The sequence below is a fragment of the Lepidochelys kempii genome, chromosome 1 (genome assembly GCF_965140285.1).
Source record: "Lepidochelys kempii isolate rLepKem1 chromosome 1, rLepKem1.hap1, whole genome shotgun sequence".
Taxonomy (NCBI): Eukaryota; Metazoa; Chordata; order Testudines; family Cheloniidae; genus Lepidochelys; species Lepidochelys kempii.
The window spans coordinates 17,252,163-17,271,314 of NC_136380.1; the positions used below are offsets into that span (position 1 = coordinate 17,252,163).

The 19,152-nt window shown below is 42.0% G+C and overlaps 1 protein-coding gene across 8 annotated transcripts in view; it reads right to left on the bottom strand.

Annotated features, from left to right (window-relative positions):
* Positions 1-446: 446 nt before the first annotated feature.
* INTS4 (integrator complex subunit 4) overlaps positions 447-19,152 on the bottom strand; it is a 60,124-nt gene continuing 41,418 nt past the window's right edge. For 6 of the 8 annotated variants that reach the window (XM_073335411.1, XM_073335438.1, XM_073335402.1 and 3 more), the window contains 8 exons: positions 17,922-18,002; positions 14,090-14,220; positions 12,786-12,845; positions 6,463-6,622; positions 6,054-6,197; positions 5,075-5,195; positions 3,411-3,600; positions 447-683 (listed from right to left, as the gene is read on the bottom strand). In XM_073335411.1, coding sequence (XP_073191512.1) covers positions 671-683; positions 3,411-3,600; positions 5,075-5,195; positions 6,054-6,197; positions 6,463-6,622; positions 12,786-12,845; positions 14,090-14,220; positions 17,922-18,002 — 900 coding nt within the window. In that variant the 3' untranslated portion in view covers positions 447-670. Of the gene's footprint in view, positions 3,601-5,074; positions 5,196-6,053; positions 6,198-6,462; positions 6,623-12,785; positions 12,846-14,089; positions 14,221-17,921; positions 18,003-19,152 lie in introns of all 8 variants that reach the window. The other 2 variants (XM_073335419.1, XM_073335428.1) reach the window with 2 other exon arrangements.

Below are 19,152 nucleotides of genomic sequence, written 5' to 3' on the forward strand. Positions count from 1 at the left end.
CCATCATGTCATTACCTTCCTTGAGTTAATCAGAACATTTTCATTACAATGCTTAGCGATAAGGATGCCCAGCTCTCCATTTACAATATGACATTTCCAGAAGAGAGAACCTGATTAATCAATGGTCCTAAACCAGTTGGCTATCCATAGCTCAGAACTTCTTAGCCCCAGAACAACAAAAGTAACGTTTTTTTCCCCCTTTCTAAATACAGTACTCCTGCAAGGCATCTCACTAACAATGGAACACGATGGTTTATATGAAAGAGGCAGTAGCTGTCAAAAGCTTCCTTCTATTGCCCAACAACAGGTTTCACCCTTACATGGCAGGACAGCTTTTAAGGTTGATCGGGTAGTTCACTCTCCATGGCTCATTCAGTCCTTGGATTCTCAGCTCTGACTGCCAGAGAGGGTATCAATTGTGGTGGCTTTTATAATATGGACATAAATTGAATCCAAATTTTTTATTGGGATGACAAACTATACAAATATTGCCGAAGTGTAAAACAAGTGTAAGAACATCCGTAAGGAGGTAGCTCAATACATCAAGAATTTGCCCAGGATACAGCTTCATAATAAGAGATGTACATCAAACCCTGTCCGCTGGGAACTGAACTTAGGCCGCCATACAGCAGTTAGCTGGTAACTCTGTTGCTACAGACGCAGGCTGTTTTCAAACCAGGGCCCTAAAGGTGAAATATAAAAACAATTTGTAAGAGCAATAATGTTATGAAGTGAGGTTTAATTCAGGAATACCTAATACAGCTGAGTGGTTACAGGCATTTGGCTTCGTGCCTCAACTCCTGAAGCATGCCAATATCTTAGTCTAAACAAGTAGTGACCTCTCATCATTAGCACAAACCCCTACAACAATACATGTTAACTATTATAATAAATAGAAACTGGCTAGGTTGGGGTTTTCAGTTTTATTGTAGAAAAGCACGCTTAAAGGGTATTTTATGCAAAATTATTTATGTTAATTTGTATGCAAGTGAAAAAGCATCTCTTAACAATTCAGTTTACTTGCTACAAATGCACATTTTTACAAATAATTGATGAACACAGGCAACATTTGGCTATTGGGCTAAGTGCTTCCAGTAACTCCTATCCGACACAGCTGGAAATCACAGAAGGCACAGCCCTGTGTTACAGAGCGGTGCAGAGACACCTTCCCAACAGAAGCATCTCTCAGGCAGGTATAGCACCTCCCAGAGCATGGGGCAGTGGACACGAGCCAAGAACAATCCTCCTGCTCCTTGACTGAAGGGTTGCAAAGGGTTGCAAACTGTGCCTGTCCCTTAGGTAAATCTCCTTATGCCTTTGATTCCACCACTTGCGTACCTGCTCAAAGGATAGGCACAACGTAGCTCAATAGCACTTAACTGACTATGACCAGCTACTAAAGCAGATCTTAGAGTTCCTTTGTTGGATCATATTAAAGAAGTTCTGTATTAAAATCACAAATGAGTTTGATTCCCCATAGTTTAAATTCCAGGGTATTACTAATCAAGAGGTCTCTTGGTTTTTGGTACTGTTTCTCTACCTCTATGTGTGAAACTTGCAAGCTCCTAATTGTGTTAGTACATTCTAAGACAAAATCTGTTCTCAAAGCAATTCTTTGAAACAACAACTACTCACACAGAGAGAGACTCAAAGCAATATTCTGTAACAGAAACAGCACCCAGAGACTCCCCGTCCTTTTGTTGTATTCATCTTGCTTTGTTAACAATTGTGATTAAAATAGAGAGAGAGGATGTATGTGGATGGATGCTTGGTGTGGATAATAACTGAATGATCAGGGAGGCACCAGCCTAAGAATCCAGTGTCCATCGGCTGAAGAAGGCGTCAAGTGGAAATAACCAGAGGACCCCCGGAGGGCAGACTGGAATCCACCCAGCAGCCTCAAGAATGGGAGAACCAAAGAACAAGATAACATCTGGCAGCACGGCACCATCAGGAATGTGCCATCTGCTGATTGATTCAGCAACAGCATGATGAAGCAATGCCCATAGACTGGCATAGAAAGAAATTCTTATAAAAATGGACTCTAGAAAGTGAGAACTTTGGGGTCTGATTCTGCAAACCAACTTCCAGGAGCATCAGACAAGGCCCTGCTCCCTCCTCATGTCCAGGCCCCCTGGCCAGGGGCTTGGCATGAGCAACTCTAAGGCTGGTAACTATGATAACAACCTTGCAGAGTGTGTATGTGTGTGTGAGAATAATTATGAAATTGAATGGAATGTTATAGCTATAACTAACTGCTTACTATGATTCTTTCTGTACTTACAATAAATGTGGCATTTTGCCTTTTCCCCTTTAATAAGATCCTGCTGGTTATTATTTTATTCGTATAACACCTTTGACTATCAACACTGATGCAGAGTTGCACAAACTAAAAGGCTAGTTATCTAACCATAGCAAAATAAGCTCAGCACAAGATTCCAGCAACAGTCTGCATTATACTGGAACAAAACAGCTATTAACTCTGAAGCCTGGGCCACTGGCACACATTCTTCATACGGAGAGACGCAAAAAGTTGAGAAGAAGAGTTTAAGTTCACTGGGTAAATATATATTGCCTCCCTGTCATTTTAGGGAAAGGAAAGTAAGTCACTGATTTTACACAGCTGTTGCATTGCTAAGTTAGGTAACCAACCTAAGTATGCAAAATAAAGTCTCATTGTTGGTGACAGATTTTTTGTTTTAAAAACAGACAACACCCCAAACGTGGCATGGATTAATATTCCATGCAATGCCACTAACTTCAATACGGTGCACAATGTTTAAGCCAGCCCAGGTTATATAACTAAGTACCTCCTGCACCAGGATGACAGCTCTTTAGAGAAGGATTTTTACTGGACATACAAGGACCAATGCACAAATACACATTCTAGACATTCCTAAAACTCTGCCTGATTTATCATTGTCATAAGACTGTAATACGCATCTACATCTTTACTATAGATTTGCATAATAAATATTGCCAGCTGTATCTACCACTCACTCAGGAAAAATCTCCCATGGAAGCCACTGGGTGTTTTGCCTAGGTAGGAACTAAGGACTGCAAAATTTGGCCCAGTGAGAATATTAATGGAGGGAATGCCAATCTTAATTAGGAATTGTCTTGTTTTTGTTGCTTTGATTTAGAAATGTCTGTGTATTGAATGTAACCATTTGTGTATTCAATGTAACCATTCACAACCATCTGCAAAATCTGGTACATTTTATAAAAATCAACCAGCTTTTTGATAGGGGCTGCCATTCGTTATTTTGTCTTCTTCTGATGTACCCTTTTTTTTTTATTTATTTAAAAGGTAACACTGTTTTGGTCTGATTCACTATCTTGAACATAGCAATTTGTTTACATATAACCCAACAATCCCGCAAATAAAGTCTATTAGTGATTGACTTCACCGTCTGGCAGGTTTGGGCATTATATACACTTTGACAGGTTTGCTGAATGCTATGGTTCCCTCAATGCCACATTCAGACGGTGGAAGAGCCTCCATGCTGTCAATCCAGGTGGATTTTGAGAGTCTAGTGGACGCCTTGCTCCTACTGGAGTTGTATGCCAGTAGTAACCTCACTTCAATCTGACATGGCTCTGAAAAGAAAAAAACAAACTAACTCATGTAATACACAGTCAGCAGATTACTGGACAACAAAATACCAAACAGAAAGTGAATTTTCATATGATTGATCTTGTATTGGTGTCAGACATTGGACACATCCAACCTCTGTGCTGGTGGTCTAGACACTACAGCCCCATATTGCCAGTTGCTGAAGCACTTTGCAAATGAAAAGCCAAGTAATAGTGAACATTAATATCAAACTCGCAGATCTCATCAGGGATAAATGCCTTTTTATATGGCATAGAGTAGCAGTTCTCAACCAGGATTCTGGGGGCCGCGAGCAGGTTTCAGGGGGTCCACCTAGCAGATCCAGTGTTAGACTCACTGGAGCCCAGGGCAGAAAGCCGAAGCCCCACTGTTCAGAGCTGAATCCCAGGGACCCGAGCCCTGCCACCTGGGGCTGATGTCAAAGTCCTAGCAACTTAGCTTTGTGGGGCCCGCTGTGGCATGGAGCCCCAAGCAATTGCCCTGCTTGTTATCCCCTTACGCCAGCCCTGGCTTTTATATGCAGAAAACCAGTTGTGGCGGCACTGGTGGGCAACGGAGTTTTTAATAGATTGGGGGGTGAGGGAGCTCAGAAAGAAAAAGGTTGAGAACCCCCGGGATAGAAAAGTGTAAACATAAATCAGCCGTACATTTACTATGTAGGGTACACACAGTTCCAGAAGTTGTCTGCCATGACCTCGACCAACGAATTACTAGGATCATTTTAACACAACTGCTTGCATTTAAATTAGAATAGGAGAATCCTAGAACCAAAGGGTGAGAAAGGACCACAAGGATCATCTAGTTTAATCCCCTGCCAAGATGCAGGATTTGTTGTGTCTAAACCATCCAAGACAGATGGCTCCAGCCTCCTTTTGAAAACCTCCAGTGAAGGAGCTTCCACAACTTCCCTAGGTGTCTGTCCTACTGTTCTTACAGTGAGGAGATTTTTCCTGAGATTTAATCTTCCCAGGTACTGAGGTCAGGCTGACTGTCTATAGTTCCCTGGCTCCTCCTTTTCCCCCTTTTACAGGCACTACGTTAGCCCTTCTCCGGTCTTCCAGGATCTCAGTACATTCTGAGGTCTTGGGCCAATGCTCTGTGCTGAGAGGGGTGACCCCAGTTTAGCTTCTGGTGTCCCATTCTAAAGGCTATAAGGTCCGTGAAGGTGTTGTGTCAAACAGCAGCCCCTCTGGTTAATTAACAATAGTATCAGTCACCCAGAGGGGTGCAAGTACCTGCAGGGTCAAGCGGATACGAAGGAGATTCCTCAAGGATGTGGAAGCTCAGTGGGAGGAGGCAATGGCAATTGCAGAATCCACAGAAACCCCCCAGAAAGGTTCTCTCCTGTGTGTGAGCTGCACTCTATGTACCAAACCACTGAGGCAGAACAAGATACATTCCTCTTTATAAAGATACAGCAACATTTAAGCATATGAACTCACACGGATTATTCCTTACCTGTCCAGGCAGTATGAGAAAGGTAAACCTGAGTTATCAATCTGTGCCTTCCAGGACCAGGATTTCGAAAGTCAGCTGGTTTAGGGTGGATTAACTGTGCCTGTCCATCTGGATATAATACCTATGGAAAAAGAGGCAAAACAATCCAACATTTACTGTACTTGGAATTTACACATTATGGGGGTACTTTTTGGCTACCACTAGGAAGGCAGGAATGCATAGCCTACCTTGTTGATGAGATTCCATATCCTCTAGTTTAACTGGCTGTACACCAGCCATTCAGGACCATGGTATACAAAAGATACAGTGAAGGTGGCACTCTCCCTTGCACCAAACACGGGGGTAACCGTCCAGTAGTGAACACTTTGTAGGGCTATATAATCTACTTAGTATCATTCCACACGCATCCTCTTGGTGACATTTAAAAAAATAATTCCCTTCCTGCAGTTTAGTTACTTATCTCAAAGGAGAGCAATGGGCTTATATCTTTATATATACACACTTGAGAAGAGCATCTTCCGCTTCCATAATTTCATTCATCCCACTGGGATGTACAGATTTTTCTATTGGCGTTTATTAGTTGTTTTTGCTAATGTCCACAATGTGCTAGGTGCTTTTTGAGTACAAAAGGTGGCACCATCTGAAGAGTCTGCAATCTGAGAGCGGCATGACAGTGTTCCTGACAGACCAGTGTTGTGATCCGACATATCATACATATTTGTTATGTAAGAAGAGATGGACTCAAACCAAACTCTTACCATCTCTGGGTAAGTGAAGATCTGGACTCTGTGGGTCAGGCCAGTCTCTAAATGTACTGTTGTGTTTAGCTACACAAAAAAATTCCTCACTGCTACTAAAGTACACAATTATTTATAATTTAGAAATACTAATATTGCTATGGTGCGCATCAGGGGAAAATGCAAACGTCTCTTCAAAGACTTTACTTTCTTGTTTCCCTTTAGGAAGGATCAGTCATTACCTGAACTTTAACTGTGCTCTGAGGGTCTTGCACGTGTTCCAGAGTTGCATCGACATCCAATGCCACCACTAGTCCTGACGTAAACCTCAAAGGGTTATCAGATTCGCCAGCAGGTTCAATAATAGCTGCAGTAGCTCTGTGGATCTGGGAGGAAAAGGGAGGAGGGTGGAAAGGACAAGACAAACATCTAAGAAAACACGATGTAAACTTTTAAAAATTCCTGACACTATCTAAAAATTATTCAAGCTCCTTAACTTTTTGAGGACAGTCCTAGAAACACTGTGCAATATCTGAAGAAATATCCCTCATAACTAGCCAGCCGAATAGGCCATAAAAGCCTCCTGCTCCACCAGGACAGGGTTAACTCTAGAACCTGGGGCTGCTCTTCATTCCTCTATGGATTACTGACCTGCTCTGGGAGAGGAAGGTGAAGGAAGGTGCTCTGGCGTAGGGTTGTTTGCAGGATCTTCACCGCTTCTGAAGGTTTGGAGGTCACAAGTCTGGGCATTAAATCCAGCAGCTTATCCACAAAGCTGTCTTGCATATGGGGCAGTTCAGAAATAAAACATCTGTGCGTGTTAAAAATATATTGAACAAAAATCAAATGCTTATTACAGTCATTCAATGAGACTCTGCTGCTCAGTCAAACCACTTATTGCTTCAGCTTTACCTTATTACCTCTATCGTGACAACAGAAACATTCTAAAAATATCAGAATAAATGGACAAGTTTCAAGCTCGGTTTCAGCATTAGAAAAAATTGGTATGCTTCTCAGAGAAGCTGCCTGGGCCCAAGCCCGAGTGGGCTCTAACCTGTCTGTGTGGATCTAATCTAGCTAAGTCATCGCATGACCTAATGCAACTAGATAGTCATTTAAACCAGTCGCTGGGTAGATACTGCCTGACATTTCACCCTATCAGCAAATGCTACAAATCTCTTAGGGGAGCTTCTGTGAATGGTCTTTTCTGTCAAGGTAATAGGAAATAACCCTAACTACATCAAGGGTGAGCAGTTTGGCTTCCCCTTGGTTGGCATGGGGTGTAAGAAAGAACATCTGATTCAAATGAAAAATCAAAGATGATTTTAATAAAAAACCTAGGATGAGGCTTAAGGGTCACTTTGTCTTTTGGACTGGACCAGCCATGAGGGCCTGAATTTCCTCTAGCCTTCAATCTGCTATTACAGCTGCTAAAAAGGCAATTTTCATAAATGGATATTAAACAGAACACATTTCTAGGGGGCTCAAAAGCAGGCTCCATTAACCAAACTAAGACTATATTAAGATTCCACGAAAGGAATGGGGGAGGGCAGGAAGAGACACATGAATATGGTCCTTAAAGAATCTAGTTATTGAAGGGTGGTGGGAAAAAATGGTGTGACTCTGAATAGGAGGATGTGCTGATACTGCTCTAAACGTATCCTTATAGAGTTAATGGATAGCTCTGAATGCTTTCGGGATAGCAAATAAATAGGAATTAGGATTTCTAAAGGAAACAGTGTTGTGCTGCCCAAATAGAGAACCTCTTCTGTTTTCCTGTGCAGGTCAGTTTAGTAGAGTACTTTCTACTACGCGCCAATATGTTCCAGACCTCAGCTGAGCAGCTTCTTTTAATAGTAGTTAACCACGCTATCAGATGCAACAATGCTAGGCCTGGATGTAAGAGCTGATCTCTGTTCTGAGAGATCACATGTGGCAAGACAGGTAATCTTGTTGGGGGCTGAGTTAACAGGTTCATTCAGTCTGAATACTGAAACTGCCAGGGTCAAGTTAGTGGTAGCATGATTATTACTGTTGAATTGTTTGAGTTTCCTTAATCCTCTTGATAGTAACAGGATCTTGGAAGCCACAAGTTATCCCTGGAGTCCACGAGATGAGTAAAGCATCCGACAGGGAGCCTGGGCACAGACCGCACCATGAGCAGAATGTTTGGCATTTCTTGTTCCAGTCTGAAGCAAATGGGTCTACTGTTGGGTATCCCCACCTATGGAAGATGCTCTGCAGGATCAATTATATGATGATCCATTAGCAAGGAAGTTCTGCAAGCCTGGTAGATGCATACCTACTAGCATGATTTGGTGATGAATGCACCAGTTCAAGAGATTAACCAGCTTCTTGGCAAAGCAGAGATGACCATGCTCCTCCTTGGCTGTTCACATAAAGCATTGCTATGTGTTATCTATCATCTGTACTGATTGTCCTTGTAGCATGGGTAGGAATGCCATGCACACTAGACAAATAGCTCTACATTCTGGAACATTTTTGTGCAGATGAGATTCTTTGGCAATCCAGAAGCCCTAGCTCTGAAGGTGGTTTAAGGTGAGCTCCCAAAGACAACACTGAAGCATCTGTAACCAGCATCCTGGTTGGCAGAGTTGGAGAAAATAGTACTCTTTTGCACAGCAGCAGAGAGTGTTTCCATCAACTGAATGAGAGGACTCCTTGGGGGAGTGATCTCTGCTGCGTAAATATAAAGATTTCAACTACCCTTTCATGAGAGGCGTCTAGTATGCTATGTGATGTAAGTGCAGGAAGCCATGTGACACAGGAGTCCGAGGCAAATTCTTACTGACATTTGGGGGTGAGCCTACAGCTGGTTGATGAGATCTTCCTTGGTCCTGAATCTCCCCTGTGACACAGAGAAGCCTTTGCCAATATGGAAACTAGCACTGCCCCCACAAACGCCATTCTCTTGGTCAGCAACAGTGACAACGTTTCTTTGTTGATCCTGAAATTCAGTGTGGTGAAAAGATGTAGGATCAGGTGAAGGGAATCAACCACCTGCTGTGGTGACCTTCCTTGAATGAGACAATTGTCAACGTGCGGATATATCGGGATCCCTTGTCTCCTGAGGTAAGCTGCCATGACTGCCAAGCGCTTGATGAATACCCCGGGTGTTGTTGAAAGACCAAAGGGCAGAACACTGTACTGGTAGTGGAAAGCGTCCACTTGGAATCTCAGGTATTTTCTGTGTGCTGGATGCACTGATATGTGAAAGTATGTGTCTTGTAAATAGAGAGCAGCGAACCAGTCTTGGGGATCCAAGGATGGGATTATGGAAACGACAGTTACTATCCTCAATTTGAAATGATGGACGAACTTGCTGAGACATCTTCAGTGTGGCATGGGATGACAGCCCACCTTCTTTGGGACTAGAAAATAATGTGCATAAAACCCATCTCCCCTCTGAATTCCAGAAGCAACTCTTTCCAGTGCTCTCAGATTTAGAAGGGGTGGCAGGTGGGAAAGGGTACAGATCCTCCAAAGCTCTGTAAAGCTCTTGACAGCAGCATCAATCTTGTTGCTGTAAGGGGGACATGCTGTGTGCAATAGCAGAGGAAGAGGCAGCAGGCCTTCTGCTTCTTCCTCAGTGGCTCTGATGATCTTTGTCAATTATACAGGAGAACCTCAGAATTACGAACACCTTGGGAATGGAAATTGTTCAGAACTCTGAAATGTTCGTAACGCTGAACAAAATATCTTGGTTGTTCTTTCAAAAGTTTATAACTGAACACTGACTTAATACAGCTTTGAACCTTTACTATGCAGAAGAAAAAGGCTGCCTTCCTTTTTTTTTTTTTAAAGTAGTTTCCATTTAACACAGTACTGTACTTGCTTTTTTTGTTTTTGTTTTGGTCTCTTCTGCTGCCTGACTCTGCACTTCCGGTTCCAAATGAGGGGTGCAGTTGATTGGTCAGTTCGTAACTCTGAGGTTCGTAACTCTGAGGTTCTACTGTAACATGCGGAGGGCCTTTGTCTAGAGAAGTTTTGTTACCCAATATGCTTAGAGGATGGCATGCAGACTCAAGGAATGGCTCTCAAATCTTTGAGACTCAGTGGCTCTCAAATCTTTCAGAGACCGCAGGACTTCATCAGTTCTAGCACTGAACAGGTCACAGCCTTCAAATAAGAGGTCCTCAGCTGTTGTCTGGACCTCCCTCAGTATTCTAGAAGACTGTAACCATGAACTCTTGTGCATGGCAATGAAGGTGGCTATTGAGCATGCTGCAGTATCCGAAGTATCTAATGCTGCCTGCAGTGATACATAAGCCACCCGATGTCCCTCAGCTACAAGAGATAACAGTTCCTCCCTATTTTCTTGAGGAAAGTGTTCAGTCAATTGTGATGCCTTGTCCCAATTAATGTAAATCTACTTTTGACAAGAACACCTGGTAATTTGCAGGCTCAATGGGGATTATTTTTTCTACCAGGTAAATCTGATTTTTTCAGATCCTTCTCTTTGAGTCACTTTTGGGGGTCCCTGCTATCTGGATTTTTCATGCACAGCTGCTACTACCAAGTCCCACAAACTGGGTGCACATAAAAATATTCAAGCCCACCTGAAGATATTTTATAGTGCATATCTGCCTTTTTTGAGGAAGGTGCTATAGATGCCAGGGTTTACCATAATTTTTTTTTGCTGGTTCCGACATTAATTGGTAAGGCCAGCCTTCTGGGCATGGAGGAGAGTAGAATGTCAAGAAGCTTATGCTATTTCTCCTGCAATACCTCCACAGGCATTCCTACTCTACCTACCATATGACACACAAGTTTCTGAACCGTTTTGAAACCATCAGGTTGAGTGGAAGTAGAGAGGACTGACTCCTTCATCTGGTGAAGGAAAGGAAACCACTCCTTGGGGCACGTGCTCCTCCACTTGCCGGTGTTCCTCCTAGAGCACTCACAGAGGAAGCCTGTTCAGGCCCAGTAGGCCCTTCTTCTCCATATCTGCAGCGGTGCTTGCTGAGCATCCGGGAGAAAAAGTTAAGATGAGCCTCTCTAACTTTCTGTATCATCTTGAAGGAGCAGCAACAGGAGCAAGTTTTGAACCCAAAAGGCTTGATTGCAGCCATACAGGGAAGTCCATAACACTAATAAGAGGGGTTTTATTCACACTAGTGTAACATAATGTAGTGTCTTCTCCCCTCCCCCCCATTATATGTACTCAGTAAAGTTGCACAGTGTGCAGAGAAGTGGACACTGCAGGGGATCTGTCTTGCAGCCATGGATGGTAACAAGGAACTGAGGGACAGTTGGGCTCATTCTGTTTTTATGCCCATGGGTGTGTGGTGAGCAAGGGCATCCAGGCACAACCCCAAGCTCCAAAAAATCTCATCTGGCACATGCACACCGGAAGTGGAATGCATATGGACAATCACAGATACCACAGTGATAGCCACATTAAAAAGTGGAGAAATCAACTGTCAGCCTATTAGAAGCCAAAAACTGCAGAAGATTTTTAAATCCGTTAGCTAATAATCTGAGATGATTATGATCTTGGGGCATTTGCTACAAGCCATAAGAATCATAGAATATCAGGGTTGGAAAGGACCTCAGGAGGTCATCTAGTCCAACCCCCTGCTCAAAGCAGGACCAATCCCCAATTAAATCATCCCAGCCAGGGCTTTGTCAAGCCTGACCTTAAAAACTTCTAAGGAAGGAGATTCTACCACCTCCCTAGGTAACGCATTCCAGCGTTTCACCACCCTCCTAGTGAAAAAGTTTTTCCTAATATCCAACCTAAACCTCCCACACTGCAACTTGAGTCCATTACTCCTTGTCCTGTCCTCTTCTACCACTGAGAATAGTCTAGAACCATCCTCTTTGGAACCACCTCTCAGGTAGTTGAAAGCAGCTATCAAATCACCCCTCCCCCCCATTCTTCTCTTCTGCAGACTAAACAATCCCAGTTCCCTCAGCCTCTCCTCATAAGTCATATGTTCCAGACCCCTAATCATTTTTGTTGCCCTTCGCTGGACTCTCTCCAATTTATCCATATCCTTCTTGTAGTGTGGGGCCCAAAACTGGACACAGTACTCCAGATGAGGCCTCACCAATGGCGAATAGAGGGGAACGATCACGTCCCTCGATCTGCTGGCTATGCCCCTACTTACACATCCCAAAATGCCATTGGCCTTCTTGGCAACAAGAGCACACTGTTGACTCATATCCAGCTTCTCGTCCACTGTCACCCCTAGGTCCTTTTCCGCAGAACTGCTGCCTAGCCATTCGGTCCCTAGTCTGTAGCGGTGCATTGGGTTCTTCTGTCCTAAGTGCAGGACCCTGCACTTATCCTTGTTGAACCTCATCAGATTTCTTTTGGCCCAATCCTCCAATTTGTCTAGGTCCCTCTGTATCCTATCCCTACCTGCCACCGTATCTACCACTCCTCCTAGTTTAGTATCATCCGCAAATTTGCTGAGAGTGCAATCCACACCATCCTCCAGATCATTTATGAAGATATGAAGAAAAGAATGAAGAAAAGAAGCTTTTCAATAATCTACATGGTGCATTCATTAATGAAAACGGGGGGAAGGAGAGATTCTGTTTTTGGAACTGCCCAGTGATTCTCTCCTTACATGGTTCTTTTCTGTTTTTGCTAAAACCCCAATTCTACACAACTGATCTAATTGAGTTCAATAAGTGCAGGATCAGGCCCTATATGCACAGATCTCATTGGTGGCAATAAGAACTGCAAAGAAAGCCAGATATCAAAGATGAAACCCATTGTGTAGATTGAGAGCAGAATATTTCTATACTATGCAACTTTGGATTTTTTTATTTTTTAGAATTACACATATCTTAAAAGTTTAAGAGTAGTTTGACACAGTCTATTTGAGATTATTAATTACATATAACAAGTTTATTTTCAGCTTTCTTGAGAAAGGATTTTGTATCAATGTTCTTGAGATTATATATTTTAATAGAAAGGGAAAGAGCAATGGGATACTCACCTCTGAAAAGAATCCACTTCCTGTAAAAAATTTTCACACATTCCAAAAAGGGGTTCCACTCTGAAATGAAGATAAAATGTTCCTTTTATTTTTCTCCCCCAATTAAAAAACTGGCTATAATCCTACCAGCATGATAAAAGTATCTAGAGATTTTGGAACATCTTGTGCTTGTGGAAAGCGCAAAATCTTAAAGATGAAAGGCCAGCATGACAGTTTCATAAAATTAATCTTTGCGTTTAAACAGAGTCTTTACCTCTGTGAAGAAAGTATTAACTTCCCATTGTAACATGGGAAACTGAGAAGCAAATAGGTTAAGTGACTTCCCAAGGCAACTCTGTGTTACAGCTGGAAATAAAAACTAAAAACCCAGCCTCCTAATATTGTGCCCTAACCATGACAAACTAAGGCTATGTCTACAGTGCACCTGGAAGGTGTACATGCCAGCTTGAGGAGGCATATCCGCACTAGCTTTTATTGAGTTAGCACACTAAAAATCCAAGTGTAACCATGTCAGCCTGAGCAGTGGGAGGGACTAGCTGCCCAAGTACATAGTTAGCATCTTGAACATGTATGTACTTGGGATGGCTAGTCCCTTCCACCACTCATGCCATGATAGTTACACTTCCATTTTTAGTGCACCAGCTTGATCAGAGCTACTGCAGGTATGTCTCATACACTTCCAGCTCCAGTACAGACATAACATAAGGCTCTGATTCTGCAAACACTTAAACTCGTGTGTAACTTTACTCATTTGAATAATCAAATTGAACTAAACAGGGCCACTCATCTGATCAAAGTTATGCACATGCTTAAGTATTTGCAATACTAGTGCCTAAAACATCCACTGCAAAAATAAATCAGTCAAAAGATTTTTTTTTTCTTTTCTAACAGAAAAGACTCATTAACAAGCTTATAGGGTAAGCCATTAATATAAACATGATGGGTATTTTTTTTTTTAATATGCATCTGACATTTTCCTATTTAAATAAACTCCAGATTTTCAGATCTAAAATGAATGATGCCCCATCAAATTAGAAGTGATTAGATATGTATTTCATATCCTTGTGTCAGAGGTAAAAACCCAAATGATTTGTACACTGCTAGCAAGTTCATAACTTGACTTTATGCTGTGTAGCTCAGCAGGTGCTTTGAAGATAAATGAAGAAACCATCTCATTCTCAACACACCCGTTATTTGCATGTGATTTTATGTAAGTTATCTTTGTCATTTGCAACCAAGCTTGAGAGAACTGGATTTTTACAGTTAACCCAATTCAAGAAGCCTCCCCTGCAGGTAATTCTTACCCTCTAGTAGTACGTGCAGTCACTATAAGTTGTAATGCTTTGGCTTGCAGTCTCATGTGGTGAATAATGACCACTTGTCTATTTTCCACGCCACTGTACATAAACTCCATTTTGTAAGTTTCTTCCATAATCTACAATATAAAAAACATGCGATTAACGGGGTCAGATTTTGTTCAGCTGCTGTGTGGGTGTGGTCACCAGAGTCAGAAACCTTTACTCATGCATCTCAGTCTCATAATTTCACTTGAACCATTCATGGAATAAGGTAGTACCAAACATGTGTAAGGGGGATTAGAATCAAGCCCTAAATAAATTAAAAGAAATACAATGCATGAAACCTTCCAAAAACAAGGATGTTCACAGAAGGTGTCTGTGTGCTGTTTACCCATTCCTCTCTCTTTCTTGATATCATCTCTCCCTGCATCCTATCTCAAACCACCCACAATGTAAGCTTTTTGTGCCCACTAACCCACTCCTGTAATAATTGTCCTGATACCTCTTGTGCTATCCTACTGTAAGCAGGAAACAGCACCCGCAAAGACCCTGTTCAAGTTTAAGATCTAAATGGGCAGTTTCAGGTTTGTCTGGATTTTGATTTTTAAAAAGTGTCCAATCCTCTTGCAATCAACTTTACAGTCAGGAATGCTCCACGTTCAATTTCAAGCTTCAGCTACAAAACCAAATATACATGTCGTTCTGGATTCTCTAAAACATATAGTTCAAAGTTTAGGCAATAAGTTATCCCATTTGCGATGTTCTACGATAATCAAATAATGTAACATATAAAACGTGCACAAATAAATTGGAGAAGTGCTTAGATTATTAAAGAAGGTTGTTAACTTCTCTGCAAGTAGCACTTCATATTGAACTCAAGTACCACCAAGTTACACTATAAGAAAGGTTGCCCTCTCCTCTCATTTTCTGGGAGTGAGCTGCATGTGCAATCAGACCAAGTATCTTAGCCGAGGGGTCTGTGTACTGCTGGGCAGAGCTGCCAGTAAAGTTATTGCCATTAGAAAAGGAGGACTTGTGGCACCTTAGAGACTAACCAATTTGTTTGAGCATAAGCTTTCGTAAGCTACAGCTCACTTCATCGGATGCAACGGATGCTGTAACTCACGAAAGCTTATGCTCAAATAAATTGGTTCGTCTCTAAGGTGCCACAAGTCCTCCTTTTCTTTTTGCGAATACAGACTAACACGGCTGCTACTCTGGAAATTGCAATTAGAGAAAGCTATACAAGCCTAATAGACTTTTGTTTCCATCAGTCTCTGGAGACAGCTGTTTATAGCATAGTGGGCTCTGACAGACAGTGATAGCTGTCTCTTTACTACATTTTAATTAACTGGAGACTCAAATAATCAATATCTTCTCTCAACAGGACTAGACACTTGTTTCCGGCTTAGGTTTGTTTCCAGGTTGCTGAATAGCTCTCTCTCTCCTCTATTTCTATTTGGAGTCTCCGGTTCTGGCTTTTCTGTGCATGCTCTCTGTCATTTTCAGGGTAGCAGCATCATGGGTCTTATCAAAATTAAACATGGGTAAAGCTTAGATTTGTATTTAGATTTTCAGAAAGCCTTTGACAAGCTCCCTCACCAAAGGCTCTTAAGCAAAGTAAGCTGTCATGGGATAAGAGGGAAGGCTCTCTCATAGATTGGTAACTGGTTAAAAGATAGGGAAAAAAGGGTAAGAATAAATGGTCAGTTTTCAGAATGGAGAGAGGTAAATAGTGGTGTCTCCCAGGGGTCTATACTAGGCCCAGTCCTATTCAACAAACTCATAAATGATCTCAATAAAGGGGTACACAGTGAGGCGGCAAAATTTGCAGATGATACAGAACTACACAAGATACTGAAGTACCAGGCAGACTGCAAAGAGCTACAAAGGATCTCTCAAAACTGGGTGACTGGGCAACAAGATGGCAGATGAAATTCAATGTTGAGAAATGCAAAGTAATGCACATTGGAAAACATAATCCCAACTATACATATAAAATGATGCGGTCTGGATCAGCCGTTACCATTGAAGAAAGATCTTGGAGTCATTATCATTAGTTCTCTGAAAACATTCACTCAATGTGCAGTGGCAGTCAAAAAAGTGAACAGAATGTTGGGAATCATTAAGAAAGGGATAGATAATAAAGACAGAAAATATCATCTTGCCTCTATATAAATCCATGGTATGTCCACATCTTGAATACGGAGTGCAGAGGTGGTCACCCCATCTTAAAAAAATATATTGGACTTGGAAAAGGTTCAGAAAAGGGCAACAAAAATTATTGGGGTATGCAATGACTGCCGTATGAGGAGAGATTAGTAAAACTGGGACTTTTCAGCTTGGAAAATAGACGACTAAGGGGGGATATGATAGAGGACTATAAAATCATGACTGGTGTGGATAAAGTAAATAAAGAAGTGTTATTTACTCCTTCTCATAACAGAAGAACTAGGGGCCACCAAATGAAATTAATAGGCAGCGGGTTTAAAACAGTGTTACATATGGCCTATACATATTCAAGGCTATTTGAGCTCGACTTTGCTGACAACATCGCTCTTATCAGTGAAGATGCCAACGGACTACAAAAATGCACAAACCAAGTAAAAGAAGTAATGGAGAAGATAGGTTTGAGATAGACTGCAAAGAAATGTTAAGTCATGTTCATGGGGACTAAAGGGAGAGAAATCAAAATTGAAGAAGAGAAACTGGAGAAGGTGGGCAATTTTACATATCTTGGAAGTACCGTCAGCCAAGATGGTACTAGATCCGAGGAAATAAGAAGACAGCAGGTAATTGCGTTGCTCTATTTGGCACTGGTGAGGCCTCAGCTGGAGTGCTGCGTCCAGTTCTGGGCGCCACGCTTCAGGAAAGATGTGGACAAACTGGAGAAAGTCCAGAGGAGAGCAACAAAAATGATAAAAGGTTTAGAAAAACCTGACCAAAGAGGAATGGTTAAAAAAACTGGTCATGTTTAGTCTTGTAAAAAGACTGAGGGAGGACCTGATAACGGTCTTCAAATATGTTAAGGGCTGTGACAAAAAGGACAGCGATCAATTGTTCTCCATGTCCACGGAAGCTAGGAAAAGCAGTAATCGGCCTAATTTGCAGCAAGGGAAATTTAAGCTAAGTATTAGGAAAATCTTTCTAACTGTAAGGAAAGTAAGCACTGGAATAGGCTTCCAAGAGAGGTTGTGGAATCCCTGTCCTTGGAGCTTTTTAAGAAAAGGTTAGACAAAACACCTGTCAGGGATGGTCTAGGTTTATCTGGTCATGCCTAAGGCAAGGGGGGGCGGGCTCTGAGGACCTCTCAAGGTCCCTTCTAGCCCTACATTTCTATGATTCTAGGGTGACTTCAGCACAGCTGATCTTGTAAGCGACTGTCAGACCAGTTAGTCTCAGACTCAGTTGCAACAAAATCAGCCTACGTAGATCTTCATTTGAAGACGACATGCAGAGAGCTTTTAGTTTCCCACAGGCATTTAAATATGTTGAATGTGGAGTGCTACATAATTATAATATCTTCAATCAGATGGTTGACTCATAATTTAGATATCACCCAATTATCTGCTGTGTGTGTAGTTTTCTCTTTTAAAAAAACAAACAAACAGCATCCAAGCAATCCTGAGTATCTTCGGTACATGTGGAGTTACATACAAGTCAGCCTAGCATTCATCCCACACCTCACACACAATTCACATTGCTTTTGGAATCCAAGATTACTAAAATAGTCTATTTTACTTAAATAGTCAGAGACATATGGCACATCTAAACACATGAGGGAAGGTCCTTGCCCAGAGGACTTGCCCTCATGAAGACATGGATCCTACAATCTCACCTGTTTTGCAGCAGCTGATGCCAAAGCATTCTGTTTCAGGTAGAGAGGAGCTGCCACATTCCAGAGTTTTTCCTGAAGGGCCTACAAAAGAAACCCATGGAATACTGCTACATGTCCAACACGATAATTTGAGAGTGAAAATGAAGTTATATTCCTGTGCTAACAGGGCTTGGGAACAACACAGGAAGAGGGAGTGCTTTATGTCTCCCAGACAACCCCTCCTTGCTGCTCAAAAGACAGCATTCACAGTTTCTTCATTCCTGGTGAACGTGTCAGCCTGATGCAGGGGTGCTTTTAAAAATATGAGCAAAATAGAAAATGGAGGAATCTGAAAACTCCATAAAATAAAATAAAGTAAACACATATGCCTTATCCCCACCATAGGTTTCACATGTAGAAAGCTATACTTCAAGTATGAATTTATTAACTATTTGCCAGAATATCTTTAGTATAAAGTATTCTTTAAAAGATACAGGATATGGATATTGAGAAAACTAGAAACACTCTCCTATCCTGGATGATTACCACTTTCTCAGACCGAGATCAGGAACCATCAGGTTTCAGGCAACCATAACAGCCTGTTCTCAGAAGGCCAGTAATATTCTAGGACACCTCTGTAGGCAGTTCCATCCCCACCAAAAAACAATGGAGAAGATTTGGTGAGTTACTAAGACTACTGGATAATCACAGCTACTGACACTGGAACCAAAGTATCTACTGTTTTCTGATGATTTGTGACAGAATCAACAAGGGAGATCCACTGCCATGCTCCACCCCCTACACTGTCCACCTCTCCCAACCCATCTTCCCTTCCATATGACTGCACAGCAACACTCCAGGAGCCAAAGTTCAGAACATGCAGTGTATCCACTATCTGGACCGGCTCTTAAAATCCTGGCCCACCAGCCCCATGCATGAGGGAACAGCTTTAGTTCTATGTTTGAGACCCCTTGATCCCAGAGAGGCTGAGAAGGGACAGGATTTGTTCCTAAGTGCTTCTATTCTGTCACAGGAAATACTTTAGTCGAGTGTTAATTTCCTAATGAAAGGAGCTGACGTGGCACTGGAAGGGTCACTTTCCAATCTGTTTAGGATTTTAAATTGTATGGTCTTTCCAGGTATTATGAAATCATGAGTAGTTTAGAAAGATCACTGCCTTTTCCATGTTGCTTTGCGATGGATCTTCTCACCTCGGCATGAGCATTTCCCTCACCTGAGACAACCTTCAAGT